General features: G+C 44.9%; 2 protein-coding genes across 4 annotated transcripts in view; one reads left to right on the forward strand and one right to left on the reverse strand.

Annotated features, from left to right (window-relative positions):
• LOC121824979 (tetratricopeptide repeat protein 27-like) overlaps positions 1-23,354 on the forward strand; it is a 48,436-nt gene that overhangs the window by 9,483 nt on the left and 15,599 nt on the right. Inside the window, exon 3 of one of the 3 annotated variants that reach the window (XM_076558765.1) lies at positions 21,268-21,494. The exons of 1 other annotated variant lie outside the window; for it this stretch is intronic. In XM_076558765.1, the coding sequence (XP_076414880.1) occupies positions 21,268-21,304 (37 nt within the window). In that variant the 3' untranslated portion in view covers positions 21,305-21,494. The remainder of the gene's footprint in view (positions 1-21,267; positions 21,495-23,354) is intronic. One more of the 3 variants, XM_076558767.1, reaches the window with a different exon arrangement.
• The window catches only part of LOC107402193 (uncharacterized), a 28,055-nt gene continuing 7,762 nt past the window's right edge, over positions 3,062-23,354 (reverse strand). The window contains exons 2-5 of the mRNA XM_076558753.1: positions 21,786-21,834; positions 21,138-21,189; positions 20,277-20,372; positions 3,062-19,202 (exon numbers count right to left, since the gene is read on the reverse strand). Of these exons, the coding sequence (XP_076414868.1) occupies positions 3,296-19,202; positions 20,277-20,372; positions 21,138-21,189; positions 21,786-21,834 (16,104 nt within the window). The 3' untranslated portion in view covers positions 3,062-3,295. The remainder of the gene's footprint in view (positions 19,203-20,276; positions 20,373-21,137; positions 21,190-21,785; positions 21,835-23,354) is intronic.

The following is a 23,354-nucleotide window of genomic DNA, read 5'->3' on the forward strand; positions in this document are numbered from 1 at the left end:
GCCAGCTTTCCTCAACTTAACTGATCCTATCTACCTTTTGCCTCTGGGCTTTTCCTGTTCTCTGTCTTCTGTAAATCTTACTCTGTGGCTTGCTGTGTAGCTGGGTGGCTGACCCCTGGAGTCCTCCTCCTCCTCTGGCTCCTTCTCTCCTCCTGGATTTTTCCTTCTATATATTCTGTCTGCTAGCCCCACCTTTTCTCCTGCCTTGTCGTTGGCCATTCAGTTCTTCATTAGACCATCAGCTGTTCTAGACAGACACGGTAACAAAGCTTCACAGAGTTAAATGCAGCATGAACAAAAGTAACAACCTTGAAATCATACTCTGCAGCAGTGTGATGTAAGTAGAGAGCCTGTCCTTATTCCTGCTGCCGGGCCCCTTACCAGGCTTCCCGCATGCCCATGCACATGACCCCTCTGCTGCTTTAGATCCAGTTGTTCCTGACTGGGGCTGGACAGTGATGCTTTGCCTGCTAGGAATGCAGACTCTCATTACCCAGGGTGCTGGAGCACTTGCATGTAGGATTGTGTATTTCCAACAAGTTCCCAGCTCATGGGCCACACCGAGTAGAAGGGTTCTAGAGTATTCTCAAGCTGGTTCTTTTTTTTTTTTTTTTTTTTTTTGTGATATATATTTTTTATTTTACAATACCATTCAGTTCTACATATCAGCCATGGGTTTCCCTATTCTCCCCCCTCCCACGCCCTCCCCTTACCCCCAGCCCACCCTCCATTCCCATCTCCTCCAGGACAAGTCCTCCCCCGAGGACTGTGATCGACTTGGTAGACTCAGTCCAGGGAGGTCCAGTCCCTTCCTCCCAGACTGAGCCAAGTGTCCCTGCATAAGTTCCTGGTTTCAAACAGCCAACTCGTGGAATGAGCACAGGACTTGGTCCCACTGCCTAAATGCCTCCCAAACTGATCAAGCCAATCAACTGTCTCACCTATTCAGAGGGCCTGATCCAGCTGGGAGCCCCTCAGTCTTTGGTTCATAGTTCATGTGTTTCCATTCATTTGGCTATTTTTTTTTCAATAATTGAGTAAAACTGAAATTTATTATATGCCACAGTCGTCCTACGGACCTCCATGCTATATATATATAGCCTCTATGGTTCTATGGGTTGTGGTCTGATTGTTCATTTTATATCTAGAATCCACCAATGAGTGAGTACATACCATAACTGTCTTTCTGGGTTTGGGTTACCTCACTCAGGATGATATTTTCTAGTTCCATCCATTTGCCTGCAAATTTCATGCTTTCATTGTTTTTCTCTGCTGAGTAGTACTCCATTGTGTATATGTACCACATTTTTTTCATCCATTCTTCCGTTGATGGGCATCTAGGTTGTTTCCAGGTTCTGGCTCAAGCTGGTTCTTTAGATGGTTCTGTGTGCCCCCATTCAAGGAGTGGAAGACTAAGGATGCTGTTTGGCATCTCCAGGGAAGCTGCTTTAAGATAAGCAGCTTAATGTAAATATGGCAAAGGTTTTGTGTTATGTTGTAACCTGTTAAATCCACCAACCAGTGTTCAAAACTCTGAGGTACAATCTGAGAACATGGTATTGTAGAAAGTGGCTAAATGGCAGGCTGACTTGGAGTAGTGGGAGGGAGAAGAGATGCTTTTCTGGGGGGAGAGGGATTTGAGACAGGATTTCTCCGTGCAACTTTGGAGCCCGTCCTGTAACTCGCTCACTGTAGCCCAGGCTGGCCTCGAACTCACAGAGTTCCACCTGCCTCTGCCTCCCGAGTGCTGAGATTAAAGGCATGTGCCACCTCCACCCAGCTGAAGAGATGCTTTTTGAGGGTTGCATGTCAGTGCATTGGCAGCTTATCATTTGGCATTTAGGAACCTCTTTTAAGCAGTAGTAGATTGATGTCATCACAGTGCTGGTGAAAGTTCATGAGTCCTTCACTAAGATAGAGGACAATACATCAGATTCATAGTTAACATGGAGTCAAATCTGCTACCTGTGGCAGAATATCTATGCTATGATGCTCCAAAGTGCAGACACAAAACATCTTTCTCAGCACCGTCTACACAATTTCAAAAATGTCCCCAGAAAACCTCACTTACTTCTTAGCACCCACGATCCTGGTGCTCCTCTGTGGCTTAAAGGCTGTGGGTCCCGGGGTCTAGCAAATCACAAGCACACGAGTGAGTGCCAGGGACCTCTGAACCTCATCCACAAAGAGATGACTCCCCCTTGTGCCTAGACGGGAAGCTCTCAAGGGCAACTCCTTCAAATGAAAGGAAGGTGGGTGACACTTCCTAGGAAACGTGGCCATGCTATATTTCCACAGTGTGAAGGTGGGCTGACAATACCGGGGTTTTCATTTTTGCCCATTCTCAAAGCCCTATCCTAGAGGAAGGATCGAAAACGGAGACGGAAAAAAAATAAGAAAAGGAAACGGGAGGCACTGGGGATGCTGGAGGAAGATAACTAACTACGATCTGGCGAGGAACTGAGTCCGAGGACACGGGGAACAGGCAGAACTAAAAATGGGGGAGAAACGGGGGGCAAGTGGCTCTGATATAAAAGGGTGGGGCCTACGATGGGCTCTGATAAAACCAACTCCGAGTTCGGGACAAAAGCAAGGGCCCTGGTGTTCGCGGCTCGACAGTTCTATCTCTAAAGTATAATGGTCACACCAAGAAACTCACGGCGGTGACTGCACCGAGTCTGGAAGACATCACTCCCCCTCCACGCCTAACAATTTCACCCAAGGGCTCCGGCCAGACCAACGCCACTTCCGCTCTCCTCGCCTCTCCCGGATGTGGTCTCGGCGGCGACTAGCCCTGTTCTGAACATCTACTTCCGCCTAGCAGATTCAGAGGGGGGCTGCAGCGGGGAAAGTCACGTGACGACGCCTCTTCTGATGCTTTTGAGACCCCGCCCCCATGGCGACAGGAGGTTTAGGGAGGCCATGGGGCCAAAGAGTTGGAGCAAGTGGGCGGAGTCTGAAGGTTTAAGTAAGGGGTCCTCCTGAACCCCAACCCTTGAGTTCCCGCAGTTTGCACACCTACTCCCACCCACCCCACAAGTGATCTTAGGGATGCAAAGAGTTCGATTATTGCCCCTTTATTGATCTTAAATTACAGACCCATTCTCAGTCCCCTCCAGAAAGCTCTTTGATTGCTGAGGGTGCAGGCAGTGGCTGAGCAGAAAGGGCGGCTAGGTGAAGATGTGCAGGCTGTAATTAACAGGGGCAGGTCTCTCCTTATCTACTAACTTCGTGTCTCCACACTTGTCCAGCTTCTGGATTATTTTTTGGTGTGGTCCCTAGGAGGCATAAGTCCCTAGGAGTTTATAAGTCTTGAAGTCTTTATAGACAGGCTATGTCTGGGCTTCTCCTTACCCCTGAGCCTCTCCTTGGTACTGTGATGGGGTCCCTCATTGTGACCTTGCCGGCTCCTCTCAGAATAACTGTGTCTGATCTCAAAGGGACTGTAGTGAGTTCTCTCAGGATGACTGCGGTGGAGTCTGGAAGAAGATCTGTATAGCCTGGACTCTGAGGGAAGGTGGTGGACTCTCCCAGAAGAATTATGCCTTTTCCTGCCAGAGGGACTGAAAGGGGTTCTCTCAGAGAGACTACCATGGCTCCTTTCTGAAGGACTGCACCGTGTCCTCTGGAGGGGACTGAGATGGCACCTTTTTGAGGGACTGTGTCCCCTTCTCTCTCGTCCTCTTCTCTCTCGAGGACTAAGAGACCTCCTAGAGGGACTCCGAGGGCGTCTCCCAGGATTGGGTCGGCTCCTCCCTGAGGGACTGCGACCTACCCCCTTAAAGAGACTGTAAAGGCTCCAGTCAGAGATACTTTGAAGGGTTCTCACAGAGGGACTACTATCCTGTCTCTGGGAGGGACTGCAATGTCTCCTCTCAGAGAGATGTCTAAGCATTCTGTCAGAGGGACTGCTGTGCCTTCTCTGAGAAGGACTGCGGTATCTCCTCTCAGAGAGACTTTCCTGAATTCTCTCCAAAAGGATGCGATTGGTCCTTTCAAAAGGCTTATTACAGAGGTCCCTCTCCCTGAAGAAGCCATGTTGTTCTTCCTTGGGTGTGTGTGTCTCTTTAAAGTGGCTCTGCAGGGATCTCTTCAAATGGGAGTCAGGTTCTATTCTCTCTTGGGCCTGACATTTGGCTCCTACTTGAGAACAGTTCTTAGACTCCAGACAGGAGATTTCATCGCCATAGTTGTTCTTTGCTCTGCCGTTGACATTTTGAACTATACTCAAAGGTTGGATGACTGAGGTAACTTGGAAAGTGGCATCTCTTTCAGAAGCCATGGTCTCCAATTGCAAAGGTCTGGGTTGGAGAGAGCTCACTTGTTTTGGCTGTTGAGTTTGTCTACATTGGTCACCTGTTCCCTGCAATCTGTCCTCTTGCTTAGGGTTCACACCTGCTGACTTTTGGTGGGCAACTGGTGTGCTGGCTCCTTTGCCATCCCCTGCTAAACAATACTTACTGGGTTTTTGTTTGGGGTGCAAGTATTGGGTTGACCACAAATTGTCTGGCCTTGTCCTGTCCGCAGGCTTCTGTCCAGTATAAGCCACAATTCTATGTGCTATTTGGAATGCCTGCCTTAGGCCCTGGAAAAGCAGATGGTAGAACTTGGGCTGAGAGGATTTCTTAGCTTGTGTCTTCGAAGAAGCAGTGCTTGTTTGAACGGTTTCAACACTCTTGCTTCTTGATGGACACATGATTCTAAAAGGACTCTCTTCTGGGGTTCCACTATTTTTGTTGAGCTTTGTTTTTTGTGTTTTACGTCCCTTGATGGTTTCCTTCATTGGATATTTTAAGCCAAAGGTCTTTTTGAGGCTTGATTTCGACCATTTTTCTTCCTGATTACTTTCAAAGCCACTCTCGGATACAGAGTGAACCTGACAGAACTCACGGTGCTCAAAGTCTTCGGTGTCTGTCTTGCCGACCACACCATGGCTTCCCCATTGCTTTTTTCTGATGAGCACTTGTACAGAAGCTGGAGCCTGGGGAGATCGGGCCTGGAAATGTCTTGGCGTGGTTGGACTCTTGGAAGCTGGAGGATAGATTTTAGCTTTCCTTCGTGATGGTGATGTAGTACTCTTCCATGCATCTGCTCTTTTTCTTCCACGATGCTTTGAGACTTGAGGTCTTTTCCCAGTTCTCAGTCTAAAGCCAAGATGCAGGCGAATCTCACCATGGCCTTCAGGGGTGCTTAAGAGGTGGATCTGTGGGTAGATGAGAAGATATGGACCAAAAGCAGACTGTAACTTATGACAGCAATTAATTCCTGAACATCGGCCACACTGCAAGCAGATGGGATATTTCAGGACAAGACCTGATGAGAAAGGAGGAGGGACATTGTGGGGCACTTGACTCTCTAAGAGTTTTGCTGCTATTTTGAGCTGTAGATCTTTTAGCAGATGGAGCTGTTCTGAGATATCCCTCTTGGCCTGGGAAAGACAACTTGCTTTGAGGGAGTGGTGAGAGTCAGAAGGCCTTGTCTGTGATTCACTCTGTGAGTCTTTACTCTGATCACTGGAAACAGCGTCTTCCCTATTGTAAAGTATCTTGAGAGAAGACTCCGGCTTCATTAAGGCAGGAAACTGGGCCCTTGTACACGAGACAGACACGTTCTGAGTGACTTCCTGGAATATATCACTGAGTTTTGAGTTTGTTTTCTTTATTCCCAATCGAGTACCGGAGTATTGCTGTATTATGGAAGATGTGGATCCACGTGTCCACATCTTTAAGGGCATTCTTTTCTCATGACCATGGCATAAAATATGTCTCTGAATATAGTTTTTGACCACTGAAGTCTGTGAAATCGTCCTAAGACCCCTCTCTAGTGGGCTCTGGGAAAATGCCATCAGTTCAGCTGGAACCCCAAATAAATTCTGAATAAAATGACAGATATCCATCGTGGCTCCTTCTGTTAAAAACGGCTGAGAACAAAGTTTCCTTTCCATAGTGGTTCCCAGGACATTTCCCAACATCAGCATATTGGAGAGATACTTCCTAGGGAGTCGCTGCCTACAGACATGACTTTCCCAGACATTCTGTTGTCTACCCAGGAAAGAACGGATAGAATTTCTTCGAGCCCCTAATCCTGCCTGAAACTCCGAGGGTAGTAATCTCAGTGGATATGGAGAATAGCTCTGGAATGAATTCTCAAATTCTTCCATTTGCTTCTTTTCAGTTGCTTCCTTGGATAGGACATCCACTTCCCAGATGTCAGGATATAGGGATCCCACAGTGTTCCCAATATCAGAGGGAAGAACCAAGGGAAGGGCTGATGGACGGAACATAATAGTGTCTGTATAGGACTCTGGAGATGGCAAAATACTAACAGCCAAGTTCTTCATAGCCAAGGCTCTTGATACCTCCGGCATTCCAGAACCCTGAAGGGGTCCTAACTCAGTTGTTTTGACACAACTTGAAATAAGTGGGATTGAAGGGCTGGGTATGAAACTAGAGAAGTAATTCTGTGCTTGTAACTTTTCTGATGTTATCATTTCTGAGTCTCTATCCTCACACACCCGTCTTTGATTCAAATCTTCAATTTCCATTACTTTAGGAGATTCTGTTCTGATCCCTAGAGAATTTTCAGCCTGAAGCCTTTGCTCATGAGTTAATACTGGAGGTTCCTCAAGTGGAGATGTTTGCTGTAAGATTAATTCTGCAAAATTCTCTTGAATATTTGCCCTTGGAGTTTGTTCCGTAGGTTTTATCATGTCTTGAAGATGTGGTCTTGGGAGTAAATTTAAACCATCCATTACTTTAATGCTAGATTTTGTGGCAGCTCCTATTGGTTCCATAGCCTGAGGATTTGGTCCTGGAGCCAGCTCTTCAGATTTTACAATCAGAAGCAGTGGCTTGGGAACCAATATAGTCTTTATAACTTGAAAGCCTGACAACTGTATTGTTTCTAAAATTTGATGTGTTGGTGCTGAGACTAATTTCTTGGATTGAACATTTTGTAACCAAAGGCTTGAAGCAAATTCTGACATTATCACATCGTGCAGTTTGGGAGTCAAATCAGCATGTTTTGACCCTTGAGAGGCTGGCTCCGGTATCATCACAGACTCTATAACTTGAAATGGCGGTCCAGGGATAACTTCCACAGATTCAGAAACCTTGGGGAGAGCAGCTGACTGAGAAACATGATGCCGTGTCTTTGTGGATTCTGTCACTTGACCTAGCTGCTTTGGACTGATTGTTATAAAGTTTATCATTTGATCCAGTGATTCAATTGGAGTTATGTTTAAAGTTCCCATGCTTGCACCCTGGGCCTTTGTTAGCCTACTTGCTACCTCCCCTGGTTGCCATGACTCAAAAGTGAGCTCCTCACAGTCTGTATCTTCTACAACTTGACTGGTTTGCTGGGTTGACAACTCTAAGAATTCTTCTATTTGCAGCCATGGCTTAGAGGTCAAACTTACAGATTCAGGAATCTGAGGTCCATGCCCTGGTGTTATCCCTGAAACAGAATCTGGAACGTGATACGATGGCCTTGGTGGTGATGCTACAGATTGCTCCCTTTGGGCTTTTTTCCCAGAGCTCACCACCACAGGTCCTAAGTCTTGAGGACACGGCCTTGGAGATTTTTCTACATGTCCAGTCTCTCTATTTACTGGCTTTGAAGGCACACTAAGATATTCTTTCCATGGTCTTACCTCACAAGTTAGCATCCTTACTTCTGCAACATGATTCTTGAGGTCAAGGGTCATTCTATGAGATCCTGTGGCTTGTTCTGTTGGTAACTCCTTGTAATCTTTAAATTGGGGCCACAAACAAGGCAGCAACTGCAGAGTTTCTGGGCTCCAGTAGCCTTTCTGTGGGGTTAGTTCTGAGGACTTCCAATCTGGATCACTTAGTGTGGGAGTCAGATCAACAGATTCTGGTCCTTGAAGATCTAGCTGCTGAGGCATCCCTAATGATTCTATGTCTTGATCTGTTGGTTTGGGGGTCAACCTCATATTTTTCTCTGTTGTTTCTGGGCTTTTATGTCGCAACCCTTTTGTCATTTCTGAAGACCCTGCATCTTGAGAAACTGGTAGTGAAATAAAATCCACCAATTTAGAGACTTGGCGCCTCATCTTCTCAGCACAGTCCGCTATCTGGTGCTCTGGTCTATGTATCACTTGAGAGGATTCTATGATTTGATCACGTGTTTGGGAATTTTGGTTCCCAGGTGTCACATTTTGAAGGAACGGTCTTGGTGATAACCCCACAGAGGTGCCAGTTTGTGGCAGAGACACCGATGACAATTTCACATGGTTTACACTTTGCCACTTTGGCTCTGAAGCCAATTCCATTGATTTCATGCATTGTTGATGTGATTCCAGAATTAAATTTGAAAATTTGACACTAGACAGTGCTGGTCCGGCTAAGAAGTTCCCAGTGGACTCTGGTGTTGATATCACTGGTTTCTCATTTAAAGGAAACTGTTGGCAATCCATGCTTTGCTGTTGGGAGCCTAGTCTCAGCTGCATAGGCTTTCTTTCATGAACACATGGCTTCTGTGCAAAGGAAGTCTTAGTACGTTGAGAACAGTGGCATGGAGCGAACTCTAAAGGGTTTACACTTGGAGTCGGTGAGCCTGGCTTCAACTTCACAGATTTAACTTTTTGGAAACAAGGTTCTGGTGAAAATTCCTTACTTCTCAAGTCCTGCAGACTGCAGCCAGGTGTCACTTTTACAGAATTTGTCAAACAAAGCAAGGGCTGTTTGCTCATCTCTGGAGACATTCTATCTTCAGGCAGTGGGGTTGGTGAAACTCCCACAGATTTCACACCATTTGATGGAGGCCTCAAAGTGAACACAGGTTGTGCAGTGTCCTGCCACAACCCAAGTTGGTTCTTCAAAAATGGGATCTCTGGAAACTCTGCCCCTACCATTAAGTGAGATGACCCTGGAGTTGATTCAAGCTTCAAATCTTGTATGTGTCGTCCTTGGTTAACTATTATAGGCATCTCTCTTTGAATTCCTGTCCCTGAGTTCAACTCAGAAAAATTCATATCTTGAGGTTTCGGGGCTTGTAAATGTGGCCCAGGGTTGTATCCGGTGGAATTTACAGACTGTGACTCTTGTCTTCCAGTACAAGCAGAAGAATCCACATCTTGCAAATGTGTTTTGGTATTGTACCAAACAGGATTTACACACATAATTTGTGGTGCTGGAAATGTTCTACCATGATTCATACCAAGAAGAAGTGGCTCAAGACTACACCTATTGGAATGTTCACACTGAGGGTTTGGCCCTGGAGTGCGTGAGGAAGGATTCACACCTTGATAATGTGATTTAGGATTGCACCCAATAGAACCTACACACTGAATGTGTGGCCCTAGAATTGATGCCCATTGATTCACACCTTGCAAATGTGCTTCAGGATGGCACTCAGTGGAATTCACACAAGGAGGACTTGGCCCTGTGGTGCATGCAGAATTAACACACTGAGGACTTGGCCCTGGGGTGCATGCAGAATTAACACACCGAGGACTTGGCCCTGGGGAACATGGAGAAGAATTCACACACCGAGGCCTTGTCCCTGGGGTGCATACAGAAGAATTCACACACTGAGGACTTGGTCTTGGGGTGCATACAGAAGAACTCATACACTGAGGACTTGGCCCTGGGGTGCATATAGAAGAATTCACATCTTGCCAGTTTGGCTCATGGATGCATCCAGTAGTATCTACAAATTGCAATTTTGGTCCTAAAATGCATGCAGAAGAATTCGTTCCATGTAAATGTGGCCCAGGACTGCACACAGACTTTATACATTGAGGATCTGGCTCTGGAATGCATGCAGAGTTATTTATATCTTGTAAATATGGCTCACATTTACACCCACTGGAGTTTATATATTGAGAATTTGCATTAGGAGTGCATGCAGAATTCACATCTTCCAAGTGCTGCCCCAGGCAGAACACCTTAGATTTTATACCTTGAAAGTCTGGACCAGGGTGCAACTCAGACAATTCTACATTTTGTGTTCTGGTGTTGGATGCCATAACATTTTTACAGTGAATCTGTGGCCCTGTACTCGGGTCACAGGATGCCCTATCTTGCAATGTAGGCTTATGCTTGAATTCCGGAGACGGCTCATCTGGCAGCTTGGTTTCTGTACACACCTCAGAAGATTTTATATCTTGCAACTGTGGCCCAGGGTTGAACTCTAAACACTGAGGACTTGTTCCCATGCCCAATTCAGAGGACATCACATCTTGCAACTGTTGCTCTGAATTGAATTCCATAGATTTCAGGTCTTGAAGCTTTGTACATAATTCTGATGACTTGATATGTTGCAAATGTGGCTCATCCCTGAACGCTATTTGTTTTATTTTTTGAAGTTGATGCTTTTGACTTAATTTGTGAGACTTCCTATCTCGCTTCTGGTTCCTGGCATTGAATTCAGAAGGCACCACTGTATAAATCTTTGAGTCTGAGGCCTGCTTAGAGATTCCCACAAACTGTGATTCAGCACCAGGATTGATCCCTGTATCCTTTACTGTCTGGACATATGTGGGCTCAGACTTCACACCTTTCAACTTTGATCCACAGTTGACCAACTCAGGTTTCATACCTTGAAGATGTAATTCTGGTGTTAACATAGTTAATTTCCTGTCCTGTAAATGAGCGGTTTCCAACTGCAAAGGTTCCCTGTCAAGTGCCTTACCGAATGTCCATTTTAAAGATTTTACATCTTGCCACAGTGGCTGATACACAAAGCCTACGGGTTTCTCTTTTTGAAGTTTGTCCTCTGAAATCACTTTGGAAGACTTCATACCCTGTGAGCATAGGCCAGGACTGACCTCCATAGATCTTCCATATTGAAGCTTTGTCCCCAGAACTGACTGAGAATATTTCTCATCTTGTAACTGAGGGCCTGAGTTTAACTTCCCAGATTCCCCATTTGGGGGCTTGGACTCCACTGTCACACCTTGTAACTTTGGGCCATGACTAAACTCTACAGATTCCTTAGATAGGAGCCTTTGCCCTTGAGCCAACTCAGACGGCTTTTTATTTTGTGTCCTTGGTCCAGAATTGAGGTCCACCGCTGTCACACCTTGGGGTTTTATCTGTGTTACCACCTCAGAAGATTTTATACTTGTAACATGTTGTCCCATAGAGTTCACACCTTGAAGTTTCATACCCATGATCAGCTCAGGATATTTCAAATCTTTCAGAGGGGGACCTGAGTCCAGCTCTACAGATTTTGTACCTAAGAACATCTTCCTCGGGGTGAAATCATGTTTCTTACCTTGTAACTTTGATCTTGGTTTGATTTCTACAGATTTCATACCATGAGCCCTCTTCCCTGTAATGACTTCAGATGTCATACCTTGTAAGTGTGGTCCAGGACCAAAGTCCACAGACATGACATCATGGACCTTTATACCCATGATTGTCCTTGAAGATTTCAGATCTTGTAACTGCGGGCCTGATTCCCAGTCTTCCATTTCCATTTCTTGAGGCTTTGTCCTCAGAAATGAGTTAGATTTTATACCTTGCCACTGTGGCCCAGGTTTACAGCCTAGTTTGACAGGTCGAGTTTTGGTACCCGTAGCTAACTCAATGCATGGTTTACCTTTCAGCTGTGAGCTGCGACTTGACTTAGTACATTTCATATCTGGGGACTCTCTTTCAGGAGTCAAGTCAGAACAGTTTGTATGTCGACACTGGGGCCCAGAGCTGTTCTCAGATTTCATACCTTGAGGCTTTGTCTGAAGTGCCAACTCAGAAGATTTTCCACATTTCAACTCTACATTGTTTTGTGATTGTGGCCTTTGGCTTATTGCTCCATATTTCACTTCTGAGGACTGTGACTCTTGTTTAAACACTGAAGGTGTCACAGTTTTAGGCTGTGTTCCTGGGGATGACCCTAAGGAATTCCCTTCTTGTGGCTGTATTCCAGGGTTTAATCCAGGAGAGCTCCTGTCTTCTAAGCAAAACCTGGGTTTGAATGTCAATTTTATATTATTGGTCTTTGATCTTAAGGTTGGGTTACATGCTTTCATAATTCTAAACTGTTGCTCAGATTTAAAATCAGTAGTTTTGGACCTCTGAGACTGATGTTCCTGGGTTGACCCTGAAGGTTGTTTACCTTGTGACTTCGGCCTCATAGTCAACTCATTGGATGTCTTCACATCTAGTTGTACTGAGGGTTTTAACTCTTTAGCTGTGACATCTTGAGGTGGTAACCTAAGATTCAGTGTAGATTTATTAACTTCACAGTCAGACAGTGGTATCCAAAGAACAGATTTTGTATTTTCAAGCAGTGGTCCCTGATGTAATGCCACACTTTTCCCACACTGAGACTGTAGCTCTGAGGTTGATGTGATGTTTTCCCCTTCTTGTAGCTCTGGTCCTGGGGACAACTCAGGGGTCTTCACACATTGTACTTGTTGCCCAAGGTTAAAATCCACGGATTTTTTTCCTAGAGGTTTTGGCCCTAGAGCCATCTCTGATGTCTTCCCACCTTCCAGTTGTATGGATGGTTTCTGTTCTGTAGATTTGACACCTGGAGATGGTGATCCACTATTTAATTGTAAAAATGTCACACCGTGGAATTCAGGTCCTGGTATCCACTGGATGGATCTTATACTTTCTACCTGTGTCTCTTTGTTTAGTTGATCAGTTTTGATCCCTTGAGGCCTAGGCTCGGAAGTTAAGTTAAAAGTTTTGGTTTTCTGCAGCCCTAGTGCTAATGGAGAGGCTTTTACTTGCTGTAACTGTGACTCAAGATGAGACTCTCTGGATTTTTCTCCTTGAATTATTGACCTGACAGTCAAATCAGATGACCTCACACCTCTCCTTTGTGTAGACGGCTTCAATTCTGTAGGGCTGGCACTTTGAGACTGTAACCTAAAGTTTGACCCTATACATTTCTCCCTTTGAAACTCAGATGCTGGTATCCACTGAACAGATTTTGTACTTGCACTTTGTGGTTCTGTATTTAGTGCCACAGTTCTCCCATCCTGAAGTGGTGGCTCTAACATTGGCTCCAAGGCTTTCACTTGGTACACCTCTGATTCTGGAGTCAATGGACAAGGTTTCATACTTAGTGCCTGTGGCCCATATTGGACCTCTTGAGCTTTTACATTATGAACAACTGGTTCAGGAGCCAGTTCATATGAGGGTGCATCTTTACATTGTAGTTTAGAGCTGAGCTCTATGGGTTTTCTACCTGCAGGTTTGGGTTCCTGATCTGACCCCAGAGACAATATATCTTCCGACTCCAACTGTTTGTTCAGCCGGTCGAACATCCCACCTTTCCACTCTGCTGAGCTTATGTGGTCATCTCGTCCGGGCTCAAGAGTTAAATCCATGGGTGCCCTCCCTTGATACTGTTGTGTGGAGACTAAATCCATGAATTTTACTCCTTGGATACCTTGTGTTTTGGCTTTCTTCACAGGTTTTAGACTTTGCTGCTTCAGACATGAGACAATCACACGTTTGCTATCTTGTGTTTCTGGCCGTGAAGTCAGTTCCATGGGTTTTACATTGTGTTGATGAGGCTCTTGCAATACCTCCATAGGCTTATCTTGAAACAGCATCCCTGGTGCAAAAGTCCCGGGACTCTCCCCTTGCTTCTTTGGTTCACGTTCTAAGCCCATGGCATTTATATCTTGCACACGTGCATCACGGGCCAACCCCACAGTTATCAAATCCTGAATTCTTGAACCTGGGATCAACTTCACAGATTTCATACCATCTGACTGGGAACTGCTTGGGGATATCACTGTAGATTTTATCCTCTCTAGACATTGTCCTAGAGTTAAAACTGCAGATTTCCTGTCTTCTAACTGTGGTCCTGAAGGTGGTAACTCGGATTTTAAACCTTTCAAGGTAGAGCACGGAGGCAGCTCCTCATGTTCCTTATCTCCTGCTTGTATCCCCGGGGTTGACAGCTTAGATATGATTTTCCCCAGCTCTGACTTTGACCTCAACTCCATAGATTTGATGCCTTCCAAATGTGGCCCTGGAGTTAACTCTTCTTGCTTTGAGGCTGTGATCTTCTCTACTGGTTTTATATGTCCCAAATGCTGTCTGTGGATCAATGTAGAAGATTCTACACCTTGTGCCTGTGCTCTTCTGATCAACCCAGAATGATCTGCACCTGCTAAGTGTTTCTCAGGAGTCAATTTCTTTGATTCTGCATTTGGTATCTGTGGTTCAGATGCTAGTTGATAAGACATTTTGCCTTCAAAGTTTGGTACTAGATTCCTTGTGACATATTTTATATCTTTAAAGGGTGGCTCTTGTACTATTAACTCTGGCTTCATCCCTTGCCTTTCTGGCTGTGGGGTCAACTCAAACATTTTTACACACTCTAATTGTGGCCCTGAGTTTAACTCGGAAGTCTTCACACCTTGAGGTTGAGTTCCTGGAATTGCATACAAAAATTGGACATCTTGCAGCCATGGCCCTGAGTTAAAACTCACCTGCCTTGTATCTTGTAGGCCTGGAGTCACCTTTGCTGATTTGGGATCATGTATCCATAACTCTGGAGCCATAGGACTCATACCATGAGACAATGATCCTGGGGTTTGCTCCCCAAATTTGACTCTTTGATATTTCCTCCTAGAAGCCAACTCAGAAAATTTGGTATCTTGTTGCCACAGTCCTGGATTGACCGGCTTAGCTATCACTCTTGGATGTTGCAGTTCAGAGGCTGGGATTGGGCGTTTCATGCTGCAAAACTCTGATAGTTCCGGAGGCAACACAAGCTTCTTATCTTCAACCTGTGTCTCTTGGCTTAATGGCAAAAATGATTCTGGCATCAATGTCTGAGGCTTCCTGTCTTGAAGCTGAACTCCTGGCATGAACTGTACACATTTGAAACCTTGGTGCTTGGCCTCTGGGATTGCATCAGAGAATCTCACATGATGCAAGCATGGTCTTATGTTTATGTCTACCGGCTTCCCAGGTTGTGTTTGTGGTTGTGGCTGTGGTTCTGGAAGCTTTGGCCCCAGGATAAAATCTGATGATCTGGTTTCTGGCCCCAGAGAACATGGTATTTCATCATCAGATTTCACACCATAATGTGGGGGGCCTGAGATGAAATTTACTGGGTTTTCCCCTTGAAGAAGTAGTCCTTGATATAACATTGGAAACTGGACACTTTGCAATTTGGGCCCTGGAATCAACTTCGATTTGACACTTAGCTGCTGTGGGCCTAGATTTAAATCCACAGATTTCACATTTGGGGACTGTGTCCCTTCAATCCGTTCCTTCAGTGATAAACTTTGTAGTCGTGGCTCTGGTTTTGTCTTTTCAGGATCTACCTCTCCTGCAGATGAAGGTTGTATTACATTTACAGAGTTCTCATTTTGCAACTGTGATTCTCTATCCATTTGCCTAGACTTTACTTCCTGGAGCTGTGGCCTTGGGATCACATCTTTAATATGTGGTTTGGGTTCTGTACTTAGTACTGCAGGTTCTACAACTTGTACAGTTGGTTCGGTGATTACTTCTGCAGACTTCAAATTTTGGGCAAAAGATTTCTCACCTTGCACTCCTGGTTCTACACTAAACTCCAGAGATCTCACTTCTGAATATAGGTCTATGATGGTTCCCTGGGTATCATCAGCTTTAGAGAATGTCAATCTGAAGGTCTCTGTGTCTTCATCTTCTGGTTTCAGAGTTCTTTCCGATGGGTTAGTAACTTCTGCACACGGGTCTAGAGTCACCTGAACAAACTTCACATCTGGGGGCTGTGTCTCTGGGGCCATCACTCCTGAGGTCATAGTTTGCACTTCTGAATCTAGTAGAAAATCCAGAGTATCTTTAACTGCACTTCCTGTTTCTGAAGTCTCTTCCATCTCTTTTACAACTTGGGTCCCAGGTTCAAGAGTCTCTTGGAGTGGTGGTGAGCTCATCTCCACAGATTCTGAGGTCTGGCTCAATGGTGCTGGACTCATCCCTAATGATGATTGTGGCAACGGAGCAGATTCTTCCACCTGCCGGCAAGGGTCAGAGGTCACCCTTGCTTCTGAGGCTGGATGCTGTAGGGTCGGTCCTTCAGGTTCTAGGAAATGATAACTTGGTTTGGGGGTCTCTTCTAAAGATTTTGTTGCATAAAATTGTGTGCTTGGGATCAGTTCACCAACTTCCATACTCTCCACCTGTGCCTCAGGAAGTAGACTCCTACCTTCTACAAATGGAGTCTTTGTATCCTCAAGCAATGGTACAGGGGCTATCTTATCAGAGCCAGTGATTTGTGAACATGGTTCTGGGGCCAAGTTCACAGATTTTATATCTTCAAGTGATGGTCTTGGAGTCAACTCCACCATTTTTATATCTCCTTGTATCTCCTGTGATAGGGCTAAAAGAGCTTCTTCCATACCTTGAGACTGAGAATCGGAAATCAAATGCACTGATACATTACTGTGCAACTGTGGACATGGAGTCAGCTCAGCAGACTTTTTATTTTGGAGTTGTGGTTCAACTGTCAGCTGGCCAGATTTCACATCTTGAAACTGAGACTCAGGGGCCGATGGCACAGATGTCTCACTTTGCAGTTGTGGTATAGGGGTTAATTCCTCATATTGCATATTCTGCTGATGCAGTTCTTGGGCCAAATCTATACATACCACTGTTGAGGTTGGTGGTCCATATTTTTCCATTTCTGGGACTAATTCTGTGGTTATGTCCATAGATTTCATACTTTGCAATATTGGATCTGGGGTTAGGTGCTCAGATTTTACACTCTGTAGTTCTGGGGGTAAGTCCACTGAATCCCTAACCTTAGACTGTGGGATTGTGCTCCCCCCCAAATATTCCATTTCCTGAAGCAGTGGTATGACTGGCCCTACTTCAGCTTCTGGAACTTGATGCTTTTGGCCTCTTCCTATAGGTACTGCACTTTGATCTGGTGGTGCTGGGATTGTTCTCGTGGATTCCATTATTTGATGGTGTGACTGTGGTATCTCCATAGGATCCTTCACTTGTGGCCAGTTCAACCCCATAGTTTCTGTCATGTTGTGACTTTGCCTTGGGCTCACCTCTGAACAGCTTAAGTCTTGGTGCCATGGGGTGAACTCCGAAGGGTCTTTGACCTGATGAGACAGTCCTGGAGTCAGTGACACACACTCTGTGCCTCGAGATTGTGGCATAGTCCCCACGGAGTCTCGAACTTGACCCTGTAACCCAGAAGGCAATTCCAGAGCCTCTTCGATTTGAGGCTCTACAATTTGTAGTGGTGTGATCATTTCTGTGGGAGATGCCTGGACTAGTGGGGTCACCTTTAGAGCATGCAGGGACTGACCTGACGGTAGTAGGTCATCAGTCATTCCTGATGGTTCCAGGACTTTAGATGGTGGCTGTGGAGGTATGCTTCTAGATTCTACAGTTCCTACTGGGACAGTAGTAGTTGGAACATCTGGTTGAGCTGACACTGGGGTCAAATTTTCAGCTGGAGGCTGTGAGCCTTGGATCAAAGCCCTAGATTTAGTAATGTGTGGCTGTCCTAGTGGAATCATCTGCATGAAATCCATGGCTTGTTTTGCCACTGGAGATACTTTTGTATCTTCAGTGGCTTCAGGCAGTGCACTTGAGCTAATTTCCATTGCATTTTCATGTACTGGACTGGGAGTAATCCTGATGTGTTTTGTGGCTTGATTCTGTGACCCCAAGGTCATGGTCAGTGTTCCCATGTCTTTATGCTGAGGCTGGGGAATCATTTCCACAGCTTCCACAACCGTCTGCTGTGGCCCTCGACTCATACTTCCTGGTCTTTTGGCTTGATAGTTATGCAGTGTATCTGTCTTCACTGATTCCATGACTTGGTATTGTGGCTTTGGGGCTATTCCTAATGGTTCTATGCCATGTGGACTTAATTTGTCAATCATCCCCATGGAATCTGTGACGTGAAACAATGCCACAGGAGTTACCTTCATGTCATCTGTGACTTGACTCAGTCTTGAGGCCATGCTCTTTAATCCCGTGGTTTGATCCTGATGATGGGTTACTTCTATCGGTTCAATTACTTCATTCAATGGCTGAGGAGTTATACTCACTGTTTCTGCTTGATTTGGTGGCTGTGGGGAAAACCCCACAGAGTCTATCACCACCGACTGTGGTTCTGGGTTTATTCCCATTAAGTCCATAACCTGAAGCAAGGCCAGTGGTGTGACCTTTATGCTGTCAGTGGCTGAAGGTGGTATCTTGGGTGTCACCTCCACATTAGTTAGTTGTGCCTTTTGTGTCTGTACCCTTTTTTCTGGAAGACCTATGACCCTCTGCTCTATATTCAGCTCTAACACATGCTTTGAATCCTTTTTCACTAAAGTTTGTTCTTCCTGAATTATGTTAACCTCTAAATTTCTGGGAGATGGAGTGCCTGTTGATATTACTAAAGGATTATATCTAGGTTCTTGCCGGTCATCCTGGGGTTGTGACTCCCTGTTTGAGGGAAATGGCTGTGAAATGATTGCTTCCATCCTATGGACTTCAGAATTCACCCCAATGTTCATGTGGAGATGAAATGATGGAGGATCTGGAGATGTGTTGGTATTTTGGTTAGCACTCTGAGGAATGAGTGTAGGTAACTGAGTTTTCGGGAGCTCTTCTTCAGGGACTCCTTGTACATCCATCAAATGATTGAGTATGTTCCAGGATTTCTTCACGGGCAGAGGCACCACTTCTTGTTGCAAAGTAGAAACCTTCTGAGACATATGTCCTTCCAGTTCTCCTCTGATCAAAGGAGAGAGCTGGAGTGGAGCCCATACCAGGGGTCCTGGACTCTCATCCAAATCAGAATCTGACCCATGATTTGATTGAAAATGAGTCTCTCCCTTATCTTTTGTTTTCTCTTGCTCACAAGGATCTAAGGATTCTAAAATAGAGCTAATGAAGGAAGTTTGAGCTTGTAAGGGAGGAAGAAGTGCCAAATTCGGAGAAAGAGCTGATTTCTCAGGATCTGTCAGCTGAGAAGTAGGCAGGGCTGTGCCAGGGCTCCTGGGCAGAGATGGTTCCTTCTGGGAGGAAACAGGTCCACTATCGCTCTGCAATTGCCAAGCTGTTCCTTCAGAAAACATTGGAAGATAAGACAGGCTGGAGCTGTTGTTGGATGATGCAGAGGACATGCTGTAGTCAGTAGAAGGCTTTCCCTTTGTACAGTGACAGCTGGGTGGGACAGCCTCCTGAAGCACAGCGTCAGAGACGGAGGAAGAAGTCACATCTCGGGATTCTGAAACATTCAGCTCCATAAGCGTTGATCTGAGAAACAAAGAGAAATGTTTTCATTTTCTTTGGAATCAGGAGGGAAATTAGAGAGAAGGAAGGGAGCGGCTATTTCAAACCCAAAATATTTCTGGTCTAAGGGAGAGATGAGGAAAAAGAGGGATTGCATTCACAAACATCAATTATTTATGTAAAGAATTCCTCCACCAAGAGCAGAGGAGACGAGTCCGTCAGTAGCGTACATGGTATACCAATAGAGAAGCTGAGTTCCCTCCCTAGAGCCCACAGGAAAAGAAAAGAACACAGTGCCCCAGTGCCGGGCAAGCAGAGACAAGTAGTTGCCCTGGGCCTCACTGGACAGCCAAGAATAATCAGTGAGTCCCAGGGAGTGACTCTATCTCACAACACAAGGTGGATGGCTCCCAGAAATGACACCCAAGTTTTACACAGCACACACACACACACACACACACACACACACACACACACACACACACACACACACCCTTGTGCTTGGCTTGGCCTGAGTTTGAGCCCTAAGACTCACATGTTGGAAGGAGAGAACTGACTCCTGTGGCTTATCCTCTGACTGCCACATACATGATGTGGCACCCATGCACAAAAATGCAACTGAATTTTTTATATATAAACATATATATATATATATATATATATATATATATATATATATATATATATATATATACACACAGTGAGGCCTAGAGAAATAGCTCAGCAGTTAAGAGCAGTGACTGAGTGACTGCTCTTCCAGGGGACCCAAGTTTGAATCCAAACATCCACATGGTAGGCCACAAACATCTGTAACTCCAGTACTAGGGGATCCTATACCCTCTTCTGCTCTCTGTGGGTACTGGGTATGCATGTGGTGCACATACTTACCTGTGGGAAAAATATCCATACACATAAAACATAAAATAAATAAAGCTCACAAAATAGTTCTCCACTGCTCCTCAAACTAACTTTTTCCTTTACCTCCTTCCTTTACTCTCTCTCTCTCTCTCTCTCTCTCTCTCTCTCTCTCTCTCTCTCTCTCTCTCTTTCTCTCTCCCCTCTTTCTCTGTCCCCTGCCTACTAACTCTGTTTCCTGACCTTGCATTATCCAGATGTTGGAAGATCTGTCGCAGACTCCTGTCTATTGACCAGAATACATATTCCTGGGTCCAGTCGGTAGGAAGTCCTGAAATACTGGACACAGCAGAGGATGTCAGTGGGATTGAAGTGACATTACAGGAGGAATAGAAGGATAATTTAGGAAGGAGGCAGTTAGTCTCAGAGTAAATGAAGTCAGAGTCCAGGTGTTTTACGTAGAGCATTCACAATGAAGATGGTGTCATGGGTAGGATTTCTATTCCTCTGGGGAACCCCAATGAATATAACGTTTGGGGGGGACAGGGTTTGTTTCAGCTTACAACACCCAGGTCATACTCCATTGCTGAGGGAAGTCAGGGTAGGAACTCAGGGCAAGATGGATTCAAGAGGCAGGAGCTGATGCAGAGGCCATGGAGCTGCTTACTGGCTTGCTTTCATGGTTTGCTCACCCTGCCTTCTTGTACCCCCTGAGACCACAAGCTCATGTGTGGTACCACCCACAGTGAGCTGGACCTTACCACATCAATCATCAATTAAGAAAATCCAGCCAGGCATGGTGGCAAATGTCTTTAATCCCAGCACTCGGGAGGCAGAGGCAGATGGATCTCTGAGTTCAAGGCCAGTCTGGTCTACAGAGCGAGTTCCAGGACAGCCAGGGTTATACATTGAAAAACAAAAAAGAAAAAAAAAAGAAAGAAAGAAAAAAAGAATAAAAATGTACCACAGGCTTGCCCACAGGGCAATCTGGGGGAGCAATTAAGGTTCCCCCTTCCAAAATGATGGCAGCTTATATCAAGTTGACAGGAAACTAGTCAGCACGGGTATCTGTCACAGGACAGTCTGTAGACAGGCTCTGCTTACCTTGTCAGATCAGCTGCACTGACGTTCATCTCTGTTTCTTCCAACTGTGAAACTGTAACAGGAGCAAAGAAACTGTTAGCATAGTGACTGCTGACGTCATCTAACAGAACCCCCTTCATTTAACAATTAGGGGAGCAAAGATGAAGTCACACCCATCGCGAAGCTGAGGAGTGTACAGCACACCTATCCAGGTTTGTTTTGCTTCTAAAGCATACTATCCTGTCTTCGTCATGTACTAGAAGTGACCCATGAGAAGCCCAGAATGGGAACACAGCACCGGGGGACACAGAGATCCTGATACATCTTCCCCTTCAAAGATGGCCATCCCACATCCACATCCGTGGTAGAGGAGTAAAGGTAATGGACCTCCTGCACCAAACTCTGGTTCATCTTTGTCCATTCTCCTCTCCCATACTTTGGGCTCTACATGAAGATGTAGGGACAGAGAAGCCCGAGGAAAGGAAACAATGGAGGATGGAGCTGTCTGCATGACTTTGGAAGGAAAGATGTCAGAGAGATGGGCGTACTCTCCAGGCACACCCTCTTTTTCAACTTTCTTCCCTTTCAAGTGGAAAGAGTCCTAAAGCAGGTCCACAGTTGATCAGTCATCAGTCTTGAGCTGACCCATAAGGATAGAACCCTTCTGACCTGTGAGTTTCCGGATCTGTTTTAGAGATGTGTTTTGTTGCTTAGGAGCCTAGAGAAACACACAAAGAGAAACCCAGTCAGGTTTACGTTCTGGTTTGGGGATTTTATTGATAACACATCTCATCTTACATAGGGGATAGCGATATGTTTTATCAGTTGTCATCTGCAACCATATCATTAGTTACCATCTCATTTATTTCTTTGTGAATAATGGATTAAATATCCTAAGGGACCAGCAGGATGGCTCTGTGGGCACAGGTGTTTGACACCAATTCTGATGACTTGAGTCCCATCTCTGGAGCCCTCATAGTAAAAGGAGAAAAGCAATTTGCACAAGTTGTGCTCACCTCCACGTGCATGCCATCTGTCCGTGCATGCACCCACATGCAAATTAGTAAGTGTTTAAACAAACCTAAGTCCTAGATTATTGTGTGTAGACCTGAGACTCTAGAGGTAAATATGAGTCCTGTGCTCTAGAGACTTGCATTAGTAAGGAAAACAGCCAAGTAAACAGGTAAGATGCCATGTGGGAGCCAGCAAAATGGCTTAGTGGCTGAAGGCACCTGTTACCAAGCGTTGGCAACCTATGTTCAATCCCTGTGGCCAGTATGGCAGATGAAAAGAACTGAATTGTTTAAAATAACCCTGGACTTGAATTATAACCTGTTATTATGCTCAAGCTATCTGTGTATTATTTCTTTTGCAGTTGTACATAAAATGGCTTTACATTTTAAAAAAGGGACAAATACTACAGAATTGTATTACATGAAATATATAGAATATACAATTTCATAGAGACAGAGAGATTAGATGTTACCTCAAGATGAAGAAGAAAGGAATATAGAGCAATGATTTCCTAAGTACAGAACCTCTGTTTTGTGTGATGGAAAAGTCCCACAATGGACAATAGTATCAGGACATAATATCATGAATGTAAAATCAATACAATTAATATAATTAATGAGTATCATAAATACAGTTATTGAATGAATAATGCAAATGTAATCAATGAATACCACAAATGTAATTAATATCATGAGTGTAATTAATGAATACCATGAATGTAAATAAATAAACAAACAAACAAATAAAAGGAATGGTCTGCTAATTACCAAAAGTAACCACAAACAGAAGTGTAAAGGAGCAATTTACTGGACCAAAAATTAAGACATACCATAAAACAAGTTCATAAGAACAGGAGCAGGCAGGTGGGATTTAAAAACAAAAAAAGTTCTGAAATAATCAGGAGTCAGAGGCAGAAGGATTTCTCTGTGTTTGAGACAGCCTCGTCTAAATAGTGAGTTCCAAGATAGCCAGGGCTATATAGAGAAACCTGTCTCAAAACAAACAAAAAACCCAAAGCCCAGCTCTGAAATAAATTCACTTACATAGGTCAGCTTAATTGAAGAGAGCTCCACATAGTGACAAGAAATGATTCCATAGCTGTGATAAGTGATGTCAACTCGCCAAAATCTAGAATCATGTGGACCTGTGCCTCCGAGCATGCCCATGGGGAACCGTCTTGATAACCATACCTGGGGCACCACTGTGGTGGCGCCATTCTCTGAC

The sequence above is a fragment of the Peromyscus maniculatus genome, chromosome 22, assembly GCF_049852395.1.
Source record: "Peromyscus maniculatus bairdii isolate BWxNUB_F1_BW_parent chromosome 22, HU_Pman_BW_mat_3.1, whole genome shotgun sequence".
Classification (NCBI taxonomy): Eukaryota; Metazoa; Chordata; class Mammalia; order Rodentia; family Cricetidae; genus Peromyscus; species Peromyscus maniculatus.